The sequence below is a fragment of the Panthera leo genome, chromosome A3 (genome assembly GCF_018350215.1).
Source record: "Panthera leo isolate Ple1 chromosome A3, P.leo_Ple1_pat1.1, whole genome shotgun sequence".
Lineage (NCBI taxonomy): Eukaryota > Metazoa > Chordata > Mammalia > Carnivora > Felidae > Panthera > Panthera leo.
In genome coordinates this window covers 38908791-38923318 of record NC_056681.1, presented here as the reverse complement: position 1 = coordinate 38923318, position 14528 = coordinate 38908791, and the positions used below count along the sequence as shown (strand labels likewise).

Here is a 14528-nt window from a genome sequence, read left to right as displayed (position 1 = left end):
TAGGTCTACAGTAACCTTTCTAAGACTAATCTGGTCTAACTTTTGAGGCATTACCTTCTGAGACTTTCCCTGATAGCCTCACGCTGGCTGATGGGAACATGACCTATTCTTGCTTCTGTGTGAGCTCCAGAAATTGTTCAGCTTACTCTTTTCCAGAGCTTTTTTCTTTGGCCTTGGTAGTTTCCTAACAAATATATGCAGACTAATACTTATTTAAAGACTCTGTATCTTTAGACCTCTCTCTTTGTAGCTCTTTCCTCTTTGTAACCTATACTGCATATTCTAACCTTCTTGGCCTCTTTGCACTCATAACTTTGTCTCCTCACTCTCTTTAGGATTTCTCTTCCCTGTGCTATAGCCTGGAAAATATTTCTGGGAATTAAGTTGAGATATCTGATTAGCATCTCTTCTTTCAGGATCACAGTCCTGTGCTGGCTGTTGATTGAACTCCATTTGCTATATATTTTGCCTGATTTTTCTAGTTAGGAAGATCAGTATAATCCCTATTATGACTTCAAAATCAGAAGCAGAAGTTCAGTGGACATACTTTTGAAGTTATAAATATATTTCAAAGTAGGAGAAATATTTTTGAAAAAAATGTTTCTAAGATACCCTTTAATTTTCTTTACCTTTTCTTATATATTTTTAAAATGTCAATTTAAATCATCATGCAGTAGTCATTTTCAGAATAATTTTGTGTTGTGATGAGCAGAGGGTGTTATGTGTAAGTGATGAGTCACTGAATTCTACTGAAACCAAGAGGTTAACTAACAAGAATTAAAAAAAAAAAAAGAATAACTTTGTTCAGTTTGTGAAAAAATTGGCAGAGCTGATTAGCTGATATATTCCATTTCAAAGATTGTTGAAATAGTGTATACATTGGTGCAACCTTGTGTGTGTATTTTGGGAATTACTGCATATGGGTAGATGCTTCACATTTTCCTCACATTTCAGTTCCTTTTTCATACTTTGAAGATATACATGAGTAGGCAAAGGAGGTTATGTGAAATAAAACAAAACAAAACCTTTGTAATGTGGTAATTTACTTATAATCTCTGTTCGGTTCTCAAAATATGAAATAATCTAAGGCAAGAATTCAGAATTCATCTATTTTAAACCATAATCTTTCTTTGGTTGTGTTCTCTTTCCCAAAATTTAGTTATGAATTGATTTAGCTAGAAATATTAAGTTGGAAAGCCTTATTCAGAAGCATTACGCCTAATTATGCATACTCTTTCCAACATCTTATAAAATGCCTTTTCTTTTTCGTGGTTTAATTTCTCTCTCAAGTTTCAAAGTTCTGATCCCCACCCCCCTTTTTTTTGTGTTCCCATTTCTATGATTTCCATGCCACGTAGTTAGTATTTCAAGCCTATGTTGTAAAATAGCCCCTAGTTTAGTCTCTCTGATTCCAGTCTTCTCCCCTTCCTTTTCATACAACATGAGAATGTCAATTAGTTTCCTTGACCAATATGCTAACCTTGACTTTCTCTTATACAGAAAGCTTGACTGGCTTCTCAGTGTTTTTCAGTCAGGTTCAGATTCTGATGAGTAGCATAGCTCTATCTTCATATTTGGCTCCAGTAAACCGTTTTTCCTGAATGTTTCTTCTGTGGCTCTGACACTTTCCCATTGCCTACATGTTGCTCACATCATTTTTACCAACTGTCATTTTCTACCTTCCTGGCTAGTTTTTACTTTTGTTTAATGTCCTTCAGGAAGCCTGCTGTAGGCCATTTCTTTTTGGGTGCTCAAAGCATTTATTATCTACTTACTCATATCTATTTAATTATATAACCTTTTTGTTATTTTCCATCCTGTGATCTTACTATTAATATTCTGTGGACAATTAGATTATCTAACTGCATTAGGACAAAAGCCCTTTTCTTCAATCCCTGACCCCTTTGCTCTAGTTGTAGGTACATACTGGGAAGGTTTAATGTTTTGGTCAGTTTTTCTCGGATCTTGCAGAAATACAGGAAACTGGGGACATTTGTAGATGACTTGAGTCTTTTGGTGATCTATGGATTGATCCAGATTTGCCCTGATTTCTTAGATAGTATTGGTCTTACCTTAGAACAGAGTTAATTTTCTAGAATGTGAGGTAGAATTGTTCATTTTTATGGCCTTTAGTTATTTTGGAGTAGGCCTTTCATTTATGCAGTGACTCTCAGGAGTGTCAACCTAATTTTTCCACCCCTGGGCCTTTTTTTCTTTTCTTTTCCTTTCTTTCCTTTCCTTTTCTTTTCTTTTCTTTTCTTTTCTTTTCTTTTCTTCTTCTTCTTTTTTTTTTTTTTAATGAAATCTTTTGGGACTTTGTCCCCATGATTTTTTTTTTTTTTAATTGTAAGATTTTTTTATTGTTAGATTTTGTTCCCATATTCTGTGGTGGGAGATTATGTATGATATTGTCTTGACATAACAAGACTAATGGTATATATTTTTAAAAACTGTATTCACAGTATTAGAAAAATAAGGCAGTATTTTTCTTTTAGATTTCAAATACATGACTGGCTTCTGATTCCAGGCTTTTATGTTCTAGGTAGCCTGTTGATGTAAGCTTTTATTTTTTTTCCTTATGATATCTTTTTAAAGATGTAATTCATATACCAAAGAATTCACCATTTTATAGTATACAATTCACTGGTTTTTAGTATATTCATAAAGTTCTGCAGCCGTCACCCTGTCTAATTTTAGTTCATCTGAATCACCCCCAAAAGAAATGCAGGATCTATTAGCTGTCACCCCCCCATTCCCCCTTTCCTAACGCCTGGCAACCACTGATCTTCTTTTTGGATTTGCTTATTCTGGACATTTCATATAAATTGGATCATCCAATATGTTATCATTTGTGACTGGCTTCTTTCACTTAGCATTGTTTTTTAGGTTTATCTACATTTTGCTGTGTATCAGTATTTCATTACTTTTAATTGCTGATTAATACTCCATTGTATAGATATACCATGTTTTACTTATCCACTTTATCAGTTGGTGGATATTTGAGTTTGCAAAAATGCTGGAGTATGAGTATTGAATAAGCTGTTAAGAATATTTGGGCTCAAGTTTTGTGTAGACAATTCATTTCTCTTGGGTATATACCTAGAAGTGGAATTGTTGGGTCAAATGGTAATTTTATGTTTAAGTTTTTGAGGGGCTTCCAGATGTTTTCCAAAGTGGCATTACCATTGTACATTCCCACCAGCAGTGTATAAGAGTTCTAATTTCTTCATATCCTTGCCAGCACATCTGTCTTTGTGATTCTTTTTGATGTTATTGTAAGTGGAATTGTGGGTACGAAGTAGTATTTTATGTGGTTTTGATTTGCTTTTCCTTGATGTTGAGCATTTTTTCATGTGCTTATTGGCCATTTATGTATATTCTTTGGAGAAATGTTCATTCATGTCCTTTTCCCTTTTTAAAATTGTGTTTTTATTTTAGAGTTGTGGGAAGTTTTTATATATCCTGGATACAAATCTCTTAAGGGTAAATGATTTGCATCCCCCCCCCCCCCCCAATTCTGTGAGTTTTTTCTACTTTTTTTATTGTGTACTTTAAAGATTTATTTTTAAAAAGAGAGAGAGAGAGTAGGGGAGAGGGCCTTAGGGTGGGGGAGGTGGAGAGAGAGAAAAAGAGAGAGAGAGACACACACACACACACTCCTAAGCAGGCTGCACGCTCAGTGTGGAGCCTGATGCGGGGCTTGATCCCACAGCCCTGGGATCATGACCTGAGTTGAAATCAGGAGATGGATGTTCAACCGACTTAGCCATCCAGGTGCCCCTATTGTGTACTTTGAAACCCAAAAGTTTTTAATTTTGAAGAAGTCCAACTTATCTAGTTTTTTCTTTGGTTGCTTTTGCTTTTAGTATCATATCTAGGAAACCACTGTCTTATCTGAGACCGTAAACATTTGCTCCAGTGTTTTCTTTGAATGGTTTTATAGTTTTAATCTTTACATTTAGGTCTTTGTTTTACTTGGAGTTAAGTTGTAGATGGTGTGAGATAGCATCAAACTTTCTTCTCTTGAATTGAATATCCAGTTGTCCTAGCTCCACTTATAGAAGACTGTCTTTTCTTTATTGCATTTTTCTGGCATCCTTGTTGAATTGACCATAAATGTGAGTCTTCCTTTTTTTTTTTTTTTTTAATTAAAAAAAAAATTTTTTTTTTATTTATTTTTGAGAAACAGAGTGAGACAAAGCATGAGCGGGGGAGGGGCAGAGAGAGAAGGAGACACAGAATCTGAAGCAGGCTCCAGGCTCTGATCAAGGGGTCAGCACAGAGCCTGATGCAGGGCTTGAACCCATGAACTGTGAGATCATGACCTGAGCCGAAGCTGGACACTTAACCGATTGAGCCACCCAGGCCCTGTGAGGCTTCTGTCAATCCTATTACATTGATCTATAGGTCTGTCCTTAGCTACATGCTTATATCACATCGTCTTTTTTTTTTTTTTTTTTTAAGTAGGTTCCATGTCCAATGTGTGGCTCAAACTCACGACCCTAAGATGGAGAGTCACATGCTGCACTGACTAAGCCAGCCAGACACCCCTATATTACCCCTATATTGCTGTATACCTCTTGATTGCTGTATTTGTGTAGTAAGTTAAAAAAAAAAACTAGAAGTGTGAGCCCTCCAATTTTGTTTTTTCTTTTCAAAGTGGTTTTGGTGGTTCTGCATCCCTTGAAGTTCCCTATGAAGTTTAGGATTAGTTTGTCAATTTCTGCCTGAAAAAAGGCAGCTAGGATTTGATAGGGGAATGTGTTGAAGCAGATCAGTTTTGGAGAATATTGCTCTTAAAGCTATTAAGCCTTCTGACCTATGAACATGGCTGCCTTTCCATTTATTTAGGTCTTCTTTAATTTTTTCTCAACATGTTTTTTAGTTTTCAGTATATAAATCTTATACTTATTTTGTTGAATTTCTTCCTAAGTATTTTATTCTTTTTGATGTTATTGTAAGTGGAATTGTTTTCTGAATTTCATCTTCATATTGTTCATTGCTAACGTGTAGAAATATGATTGATTTTTGTACATTAATCTTGTATCTTGAAATCCTGTTGAACTTATCAGTCCTAATAGTTTTTAGTCAAGTCCTTAGGACTTTTTATTATCTTCAACTAAGAGGTAATTTTACTTTTTCTTTTCCAATTTAGACACTCATTATTTCTTTCTTTTACCTAATTGTTTTGTCCAGAATATCCAGTATAATGGTAAATAGAATTGACAAGAGTGAACTTTGCTATATTATTCCTAATCTTTAGGGAATACACAAATAATTTTTTGTTAGAAAATTCAAACCATATAAATAAAATTTACCATTGATCTTCCAAATCTTTCCTTCTCATCCCTCTCTCCTTGGGGGGCTTAACCAGCAAAACACGGTGTATTTATCTGTATTTTTATATAATAAAAGCATAGGTTTGCACATGTGTTTTTTAAAAAATATTCAGTTTTTCACCATTAGTTATGATGTTAACTCTGGACTTTTTGTAGATGCCCTTTATCATGTTAAGGAAGTTCCATTCTGTTTCTAGTTGAGTGCTTTTCTCATGAAAGGGTATTGGATTTTATCAAATGCTTTTTCTATGTTTATTGGTATGATCCTGTTTTTTTTTTTTTTTTTCCTCTTTCTTTATTAACATGGTGTATCACATTAAGTTTCACATATTAAACCAAATTTACTTTTCTGGGATCCCTCTTATTCATGGTGTATGAGACTTCTTTATGTTATGCTGCATTTGGTTTGCTACTATCTTCTTGAGGATACTGTGTCCATATTCTCAAGATATATTCACCTGTAGTTTTCTTTCCTCATTGATGTCTTTGTCTTGTTTTGGAATCAGGGTAGTACTGGTATTGTACAATGAGTTGGGAAGTATTCTTTCCCTTTCTAGTTTTTGGAACAGTTTATAAAGGACTGACATTAAATCTTATTTAAGAATAACTGTATTTTAGGGACATCTGGCTGCCTCAGTCAGAGGAGTATCTACAACTCAAGGTCATGAGTTTGAGCCCCACCCTGGGAGTAGAGATTACTCAAAAAAATAGATAAAAAACTAAAAAAACCCCACAAACTAATGATAGTTTGATTTTTGTTTTTATCTCTTAGGATTCTCCATTTACAAATGCAGGAATGGGATCTAATCTAAATCTCTTGGGTGAAATTGAATGTGATGCCAGCATAATGGATGGAAAATCCTTAAATTTTGGAGCTGTTGGAGCACTGAGTGGTATGTAGACATTATAAGACATTATCTCTATTCTTTAAAGAACTATGAATATTAAGATTTGATGCCTCCTAAAGACTTAGTCAATCCAGTGTTTTCTACCATTCTTGCTAGGAATAGTGTTGAAAATAAATCGTCTTTTCCTTAATTTAAAACATGAAAATCTTCGGTGTGAATAGTTTTAAAGAAAACAGTGACAGCTTATGTTCAACTTTTTGTTAGAGTTTGATCATTCTCCTTCATTCCCTTGAGATTATAGACATGTAACATGTGAGTTAGCATGTTCTATTAATTTTATAATTTTTGAAGTACACAAATAATATATTTCTTGTTAGGAAATTCAAATGATACAAATAAGATTTACCATTGATCTTCCAAATCTTTCTTTCAAATCCCTCTCTCCATGGGGGGCTTAACCAGTAAAATACAGTGCATTTATCTATATTTTTATGTAATAAAAACATAGTTTTGCACATGTGTTTTTTAAAAAATATATGTATATTTGTGTATATGTACATTGTATGTATTTTTTTCTTATACAGGATGTCTCAGATTTTTTCCCACATCAGTACATATAAGATATATCTAATATTTTGCAGTTCTTTTATAAAAGCGAAATATACATGAAATGCACAGATTTTAATTAGAAAGCTGCATGAATGAATGAGTGAATTAAAAATTATTGTCAAGTTAGCTAACATACAGTTTAGTTTTGGCTTCAGGAGTAGATTCCTGTGATTCATCACTTACATACAACACCCAGTGCTCATCCCAGCAAGTGCCCTCCTCAGTGCCCATCACCCATCCCCCCACCTCCTCATCCCCTCAAACCCATCAACACTCAGTTTGTTTTCTGTATTTAAAAGACTCTGTGATTGTGCCTCCCTCTGTTTGTAACTTATTTTCCCTTCCCTTCCTCTGTGGTCTTTTGTTAAGTTTCTCAAATTCCACATATGAGTGAAATCATATGATATCTGTCTTTCTCTGACTTATTTCACTTAGCATAATACCCTCCAGTTCCAATACCATGCTGTCTTGATGATGACAGCTTTGTAGTAGAGGCTAAAGTCTGGGATTGTGATGCCTCCTGCTTTGGTCTTCTTCTTCAAAATTACTTTGGCTATTCGGGGCCTTTTGTGGTTCCATATGAATTTTAGGATTGCTTGTTCTAGTTTCGAGAAGAATGCTGGTGCAATTTTGATTGGGATTGCATTGAATGTGTAGATAGCTTTGGGTAGTATTGACATTTTGACAATATTTATTCTTCCAATCCATGAGCAGGGAATGTCTTTCCATTTCTTTATATCTTCTTCAATTACCTGCATAAGCTTTCTATAGTTTTCAGCATACAGATCTTTTACATCTTTGGTTAGATTTATTCCTAGGTATTTTATGCTTCTTGGTGCAATTGTGAATGGGATCAGTTTCTTCATTTGTCTTTCTGTTGCTTCATTGTTAGTGTATAAGAATGCAACTGATTTCTGTACATTGATTTTGTATCCTGCAACTTTGCTGAATTCATGTATCAGTTCTAGCAGACTTTTGGTGGAGTCCATCGGATTTTCCATGTATAATATCATGTCATCTGCAAAAAGCGAAAGCTTGACTTCATCTTTGCCAATTTTGATGCCTTTGATTTCCTTTTGTTGTCTGATTGCTGATGCTAGAACTTCCAGCACTATATTGAACAGCAGCGGTGACAGTGGGCATCCCTGTCGTGTTCCTGATCTCAGGGAAAAAGCTCTCAGTTTTTCCCCGTTGAGGATGATGTTAGCTGTGGGCTTTTCATAAATGGCCTTTATGATCTTTAAGTATGTTCCTTCTATCCCGACTTTCTCAAGGGTTTTTATTAAGAAAGGGTGCTGGATTTTGTCAAAGGCCTTTTCTGCATCGATTGACAGGATCATATGGTTCTTCTCTTTTTTTTTGTTAATGTGATGTATCACGTTGATCGATTTGCGAATGTTGAACCAGCCCTGCAGCCCAGGAATGAATCCCACTTGATCATGGTGAATAATTCTTTTTATATGCTGTTGAATTCGATTTGCTAGTATCTTATTGAGAATTTTTGCATCCATATTCATCAGGGATATTGGCCTGTAGTTCTCTTTTTTTACTGGGTCTCTGTCTGGTTTAGGAATCAAAGTAATACTGGCTTCATAGAATGAGTCTGGAAGTTTTCCTTCCCTTTCTATTTCTTGGAATAGCTTGAGAAGGATAGGTATTATCTCTGCTTTAAATGTCTGGTAGAACTCCCCTGGGAAGCCATCTGGTCCTGGACTCTTATTTGTTGGGAGATTTTTGATAACCGATTCAATTTCTTCGCTGGTTATGGGTCTGTTCAAGCTTTCTATTTCCTCCTGATTGAGTTTTGGAAGAGTGTGGGTGTTTAGAAATTTGTCCATTTCTTCCAGGTTGTCCAATTTGCTGGCATATAATTTTTCATAGTATTCCCTGATAATTGTTTGTATCTCTGAGGGATTGGTTGTAATCATTCCATTTTCATTCATGATTTTATCTATTTGGGTCATCTCCCTTTTCTTTTTGAGAAGCCTGGCTAGAGGTTTGTCAATTTTGTTTATTTTTTCAAAAAACCAACTCTTGGTTTCGTTGATCTGCTCTACAGTTTTTTTAGATTCTATATTGTTTATTTCTGCTCTGATCTTTATGATTTCTCTTCTTCTGCTGGGTTTAGGCTGCCTTTGCTGTTCTGCTTCTATTTCCTTTAGGTGTGCTGTTAGATTTTGTATTTGGGATTTTTCTTGTTTCTTGAGATAGGCCTGGATTGCAATGTATTTTCCTCTCAGGACTGCCTTCGCTGCATCCCAAAGCGTTTGGATTGTTGTATTTTCATTTTCGTTTGTTTCCATATATGTTTTAATTTCTTCTCTAATTGCCTGGTTGACCCACTCATTCGTTAGTAGGGTGTTCTTTAACCTCCATGCTTTTGGAGGTTTTCCAGACTTTTTCCTGTGGTTGATTTCAAGCTTCATAGCATTGTGGTCTGAAAGTATGCATGGTATAATTTCAATTCTTGTAAACTTATGAAGGGCTGTTTTGTGACCCAGTATATGATCTATCTTGGAGAATGTTCCATGTGCACTCGAGAAGAAAGTATATTCTGTTGCTTTGGGATGCAGAGTTCTAAATATATCTGTCAAGTCCATCTGATCCAATGTATCATTCAGGGCCCTTGTTTCTTTATTGACTGTGTGTCTAGATGATCTATCCATTTCTGTAAGTGGGGTGTTAAAGTCCCCTGCAATGACCACATTCTTATCAATAAGGTTGCTTATGTTTATGAGTAATTGTTTTATATATCTGGGGGCTCGGGTATTCGGCGCATAGACATTTATAATAGTTAGCTCTTCCTGGTGGATAGACCCTGTGATTATTATATAATGCCCTTCTTCATCTCTTGTTACAGCCTTTAATTTAAAGTCTAGTTTGTCTGATATAAGTATGGCTACTCCAGCTTTCTTTTGGCTTCCAGGAGCATGATAAATAGTTCTCCATCCCCTCACTCTCAATCTAAAGGTGTCCTCAGATCTAAAATGAGTCTCTTGTAGACAGCAAATAGATGGGTCTTGTTTTTTTATCCATTCTGATACCCTATGTCTTTTAGTTGGCGCATTTAATCCATTTACATTCAGTGTTATTATAGAAAGATATGGGTTTAGAGTCATTGTGATGTCTGTATGTTTTATGCTTGTAGTGATGTCTCTGGTACTTTGTCTCACAGGATCCCCCTTAGGATCTCTTGTAGGGCTGGTTTCGTGGTGACAAATTCCTTCAGTTTTTGTTTGTTTGGGAAGACCTTTATCTCTCCTTCTATTCTAAATGACAGACTTGCTGGATAAAGGATTCTCGGCTGCATATTTTTGCTGTTTAGCACACTGTAGATATCGTGCCAAGCCTTTCTGGCCTGCCAAGTTTCAAAGGAGAGATCAGTCACGAGTCTTATAGGTCTCCCTTTATATGTGAGGGCACGTTTATCCCTTGCTGCTTTCAGAATTTTCTCTTTATCCTTGTATTTTGCCAGTTTCACTATGATATGTCGTGCAGAAGATCGATTCAAGTTACGTCTGAAGGGAGTTCTCTGTGCCTCTTGGATTTCAATGCCTTTTTCCTTCCCCAGTTCAGGGAAGTTCTCAGCTATAATTTGTTCAAGTACCCCTTCAGCACCCTTCCCTCTCTCTTCCTCCTCTGGGATACCAATTATGCGTATATTATTTTTTTTTAGTGTATCACTTAGTTCTCTAATTTTCCCCTCATACTCCTGGATTTTTTTATCTCTCTTTCTTTCAGCTTCCTCTTTCTCCATAACTTTATCTTCTAGTTCACCTATTCTCTCCTCTGCCTCTTCAAGCCGAGCCATCGTGGATTCCATTTTGTTTTGCAATTCGTTTAAAGCGTTTTTCAACTCCTCGTGACTGTTCCTTAGTCCCTCGATCTTTGTGGCAAGAGATTCTCTGCTGTCCTGTATACTGTTTTCAAGCCCAGCGATTAATTTTATGACTATTATTCTAAATTCACTTTCTGTTATATTATTTAAATCCTTTTTGATCAGTTCATTAGCTGTTGTTATTTCCTGGAGATTCTTCTGAGGGGAATTCTTCCGTTTGGTCATTTTGGAGAGTCCCTGGCGTGGTGAGGACCTGCAGTGCACTTCCCCTGTGCTGTGGTGTATAACTGGAGTTGGTGGGCGGGGCCGCAGTCCGACCCGATGTCTGCCCCCAGCCCACCGCTGGGGCCACAGTCAGACTGGTGTGTGCCTTCTCTTCCCCTCTCGTAGGGGCGGGATTCACTGTGGGGAGGCGTGTCCCGTCTGGGCTACTTGCACACTGCCAGGCTTGTGTTGCTGGGGATCTGGCGTATTAGCTGGGGTGGGTAGGCAAGGTGCACGGGGGCTGGAGGGGCAGGCTTAGCTCGCTTCTCCTTAGGTGATCCACTTCAGGAGGAGCCCTGTGGCAGCGGGAGGGAGTCAGATCCGCTGCCGGAGGTTTGGCTCCGCAGAAGCACAGAGTTGGGTGTTTGCGCGGAGCGAGCAAGTTCCCTGGCAGGAACTGGTTCCCTTTGGGATTTTGGCTGGGGGATGGGCGGGGGAGATGGCGCTGGCGCCTTTGTTCCCCGCCAAGCTGAGCTCTGCCGTCAGGGGGCTCAGCAGCTCTCCCTCCCTTTGTCCTCCAGCCTTCCCGCTTTCCGAGCAGAGCTGTTAACTTATGACCTCCCAGACGCTAAGTTGCGCTTGCTCTCGGAACACAGTCCGTCCGGCCCCTCCGCTTTTGCCAGCCAGACTCGGGGGCTCTGCTTGGCCGGCGAGCCGCCCCTCCGCCCCGGCTCCCTCCCGCCAGTCCGTGGAGCGCGCACCGCCTCACCGCCCTTCCTACCCTCTACCGTGGGCCTCTCGTCTGCGCTTGACTCCGGAGACTCCCTTCTGCTAATCCTCTGGCGGTTTTCTGGGTTCTTTAGGCAGGTGTAGGTGGAATCTAAGTGATCGGCAGGACGCGCTGTGAGCCCCGCGTCCTCCTACGCCGCCATCTTCCGGACTCTCAATACCCTCCAGTTCCATCCACGTTGTTGCAGTGACAAGAGCTCATTCTTTTTCATCAATCAGTAGTATTCCATTGTGTGTGTGTGTGTGTGTGTGTGTGTGTGTGTGTGTGTGTGTATACATATATTTACACAACATCTTTTTAATCCATTCATCAGTTGATGGACATATGGGTTCTTTCCATGATTTGGCTATTGTTAGCGCTGCTGTAGCAGGATTCTCGCATAGAGAGTCACGACACCGAGGCTTTTCTTTCCAGGAAGCAACTTTATCAGTGCCGGCATGGCTCAGTTGGGTTCGTACCTGAAGAACTGAACTCTCAACGCCACGTGGCATAGTTTTTTTAATGTATTTTCTACTTCTTTGTCTCCCATATATGGTAACACACAAACATGCAGTCTGATTAAGTGATCTCATGATACAAGGTCATGAGGAATGTCACATATGCATATAGCCAGGTTGCCTTGAAGTTTGTTTTTTTTTTTTCATAGGGAAGGAAACATTGGGGTGCATGTGCCCCTTCGAGTCAGCATTTTTGTATCCTTTGGATAAATTCCTAGTAATGTAATTGCTGAGTCATAGGGTAGTTCTATTTTTAATTTTTTGAGGAACAGTTTTCCAGAGTGGCTGTGCCAGTTTGCACTCCCATCAACAGTGCAAGAGAGTTTCCCTTTCTCCATGTCCTTGCCAACATCTGTTGTTTCCTGAGTTGTTACTTTTAGCCACTCTGACCCATGTGAGGTGGTATCTCAGTGTGTTTTTTTTTTAATTTTTTTTTGAATGTTTCATTTATTTTTGAGACAGAGAGAGACAGAGTGTGAGCAAGGGAGGGGCAGAGAGAGAGCAAGACAGAGAATCCGAAGCAGGCTCCAGGCTCCGAGTGGTCGGCACAGAGCCCAACTCAGGGCTCGAACTCACAAATGCGAGATCATGACCTGAGCCCAAGTCGGACGCTTAACCGACTGAGCCACCCAGGCGCCCCTCAGTGTGATTTTTGATTTGTATTTCCCTAATGATGAGTGATGTTGAGTATCTTTTCATGTATCTGTTTACCATCCGTACATCTTTGGAAAAATGTCTATTCATGTCTTCTGCCCGTTCCTTCACTGGGTTGTTTTACGGGTGTTGAGTTTGATAAGTTCTTTGTTGATTTTTGACAGTAACCCTTTATCTGATATGTCATTTGCAAATATTTTCTCCCATTCCATCGGCTTCCTTTTAGTTTTGTTGATTGTTTCCTTTGTTGTAGCTGCATGAATTTTTAAATGTACATAGCCATGTAAACCATTACCCAGATCAAGATGTAAAACACTTCCATGTCAAAATACAAAACATTTCTGTAATCCCAGAGGGATTCTTTATGCCTTTTTCTTGTCCATACCTCTCATACTCTGCTCCTACCTTCCCTCCTTATCCTCTTCTCTCCTAATTGTGACTTTAAGCACTGTAGATTAATTTGCCTCTTACTAAAATTTACATAATGAATCATACACCTTTGTGTCTATTTTTTGTTTGTTTTTTTTTGTTTTTGTTTTTGTTTTTTTTTGCTTAACACTATGCCTATGAGATTAACCCATGTTTTGTGTCCTAGTAATTTTTTCTTTTTATTACTTAGTAGTATTTTATTGCGTGAATATATAATAACTTATTTATTCTCCTTCCCGTGATAATTTGAACTGTAAAGAATAAAGCTCCAATGAATATTCTTGTACATGCCTTTTGATAGACATGTGTACTTAATTCTCTTGGGTATTACCCTAAGATTTGGAGTAAATAAGTTTAGGTGCATAATATGCTTTGCTTTAATAGTTACTGTTAGACAGTTTTCCAAGGTAGTTTTTACAGTCTCTACTCCCGCCAGCAGTGTATGAGCATTTTGGTTACTCTACATCCAGGCCAACATTTAGTATTGCTATTCTTTTTAAATTTCATCTGTTTTGATATTGGTGCAATGACGTTATTGTTTTGATTTGAAATTCCCTGGTGACTAACAATACTGAGAACCTTTTGATATACTTACTGGCCTTTTAGATATTCTTGTTGCATAGTGTGTGTTCAAATGTCTTTTGCATATTTTGTATTGGATTATCTCTTTTTATTGATTTGTTCAAGTATTTTATATATTTTAGATACACATCCTTTGTCTGATACCTGTATTATGAATATCTCCTCCCAGTCTGTGGATCACCTTTTCACTCTTTAAATGCTATCTTTTGATGAACTGAAGTTTTAAATTCTAATGTTTACATTACTAATCTTTTATGGTTATTTAAAAAAATATTTTATTTAAGAAATCTTTGTCTACCCAAAGTTCTGAAGATCATCTCCATTGTTTTCTTTCTTCTATTTTTTTTTTTTAAGTGAGCTCTACACCCCAAGGTGGGGCTTGAACTCATGACCCCGAGATTAAGAGTTGCGTGCTTCACCAACTGAGCCCGCTACGCATCCTCATTAGTTCTGTTGTTTTTTACTCTTCACGTTTAGCTCTCTTATCAAGCTCAGGTTAATTTTAGTGTATGTGAAATAGGAGCTGACATTAATTTTTTTCTACTTACGGATATCCAAATGGTTCATTGCCATTGTCAATAGAAAGGACAGTGCTTTCCTCACACAGCTGTGTTGGTAAATCAGGTGACTGACTATGCATGCAATGGCTTGTTTCTGTACCCTTGATCTATTCTATTGTCCTATTTATTGCCAGTGCCATACTGTTTTGATTACTGTAGCTTTATATTCTTTATATCT

General features: G+C 37.6%; 1 protein-coding gene across 11 annotated transcripts in view; it reads left to right on the top strand.

The window, feature by feature from the left end:
* Positions 1–14528, top strand: part of TASP1 (taspase 1) — a 341560-nt gene that overhangs the window by 34123 nt on the left and 292909 nt on the right. For all 11 annotated transcript variants that reach the window (XM_042931627.1, XM_042931624.1, XM_042931625.1 and 8 more), the window contains one exon: positions 6112–6232. In XM_042931627.1, the coding sequence (XP_042787561.1) occupies positions 6112–6232 (121 nt within the window). The remainder of the gene's footprint in view (positions 1–6111; positions 6233–14528) is intronic.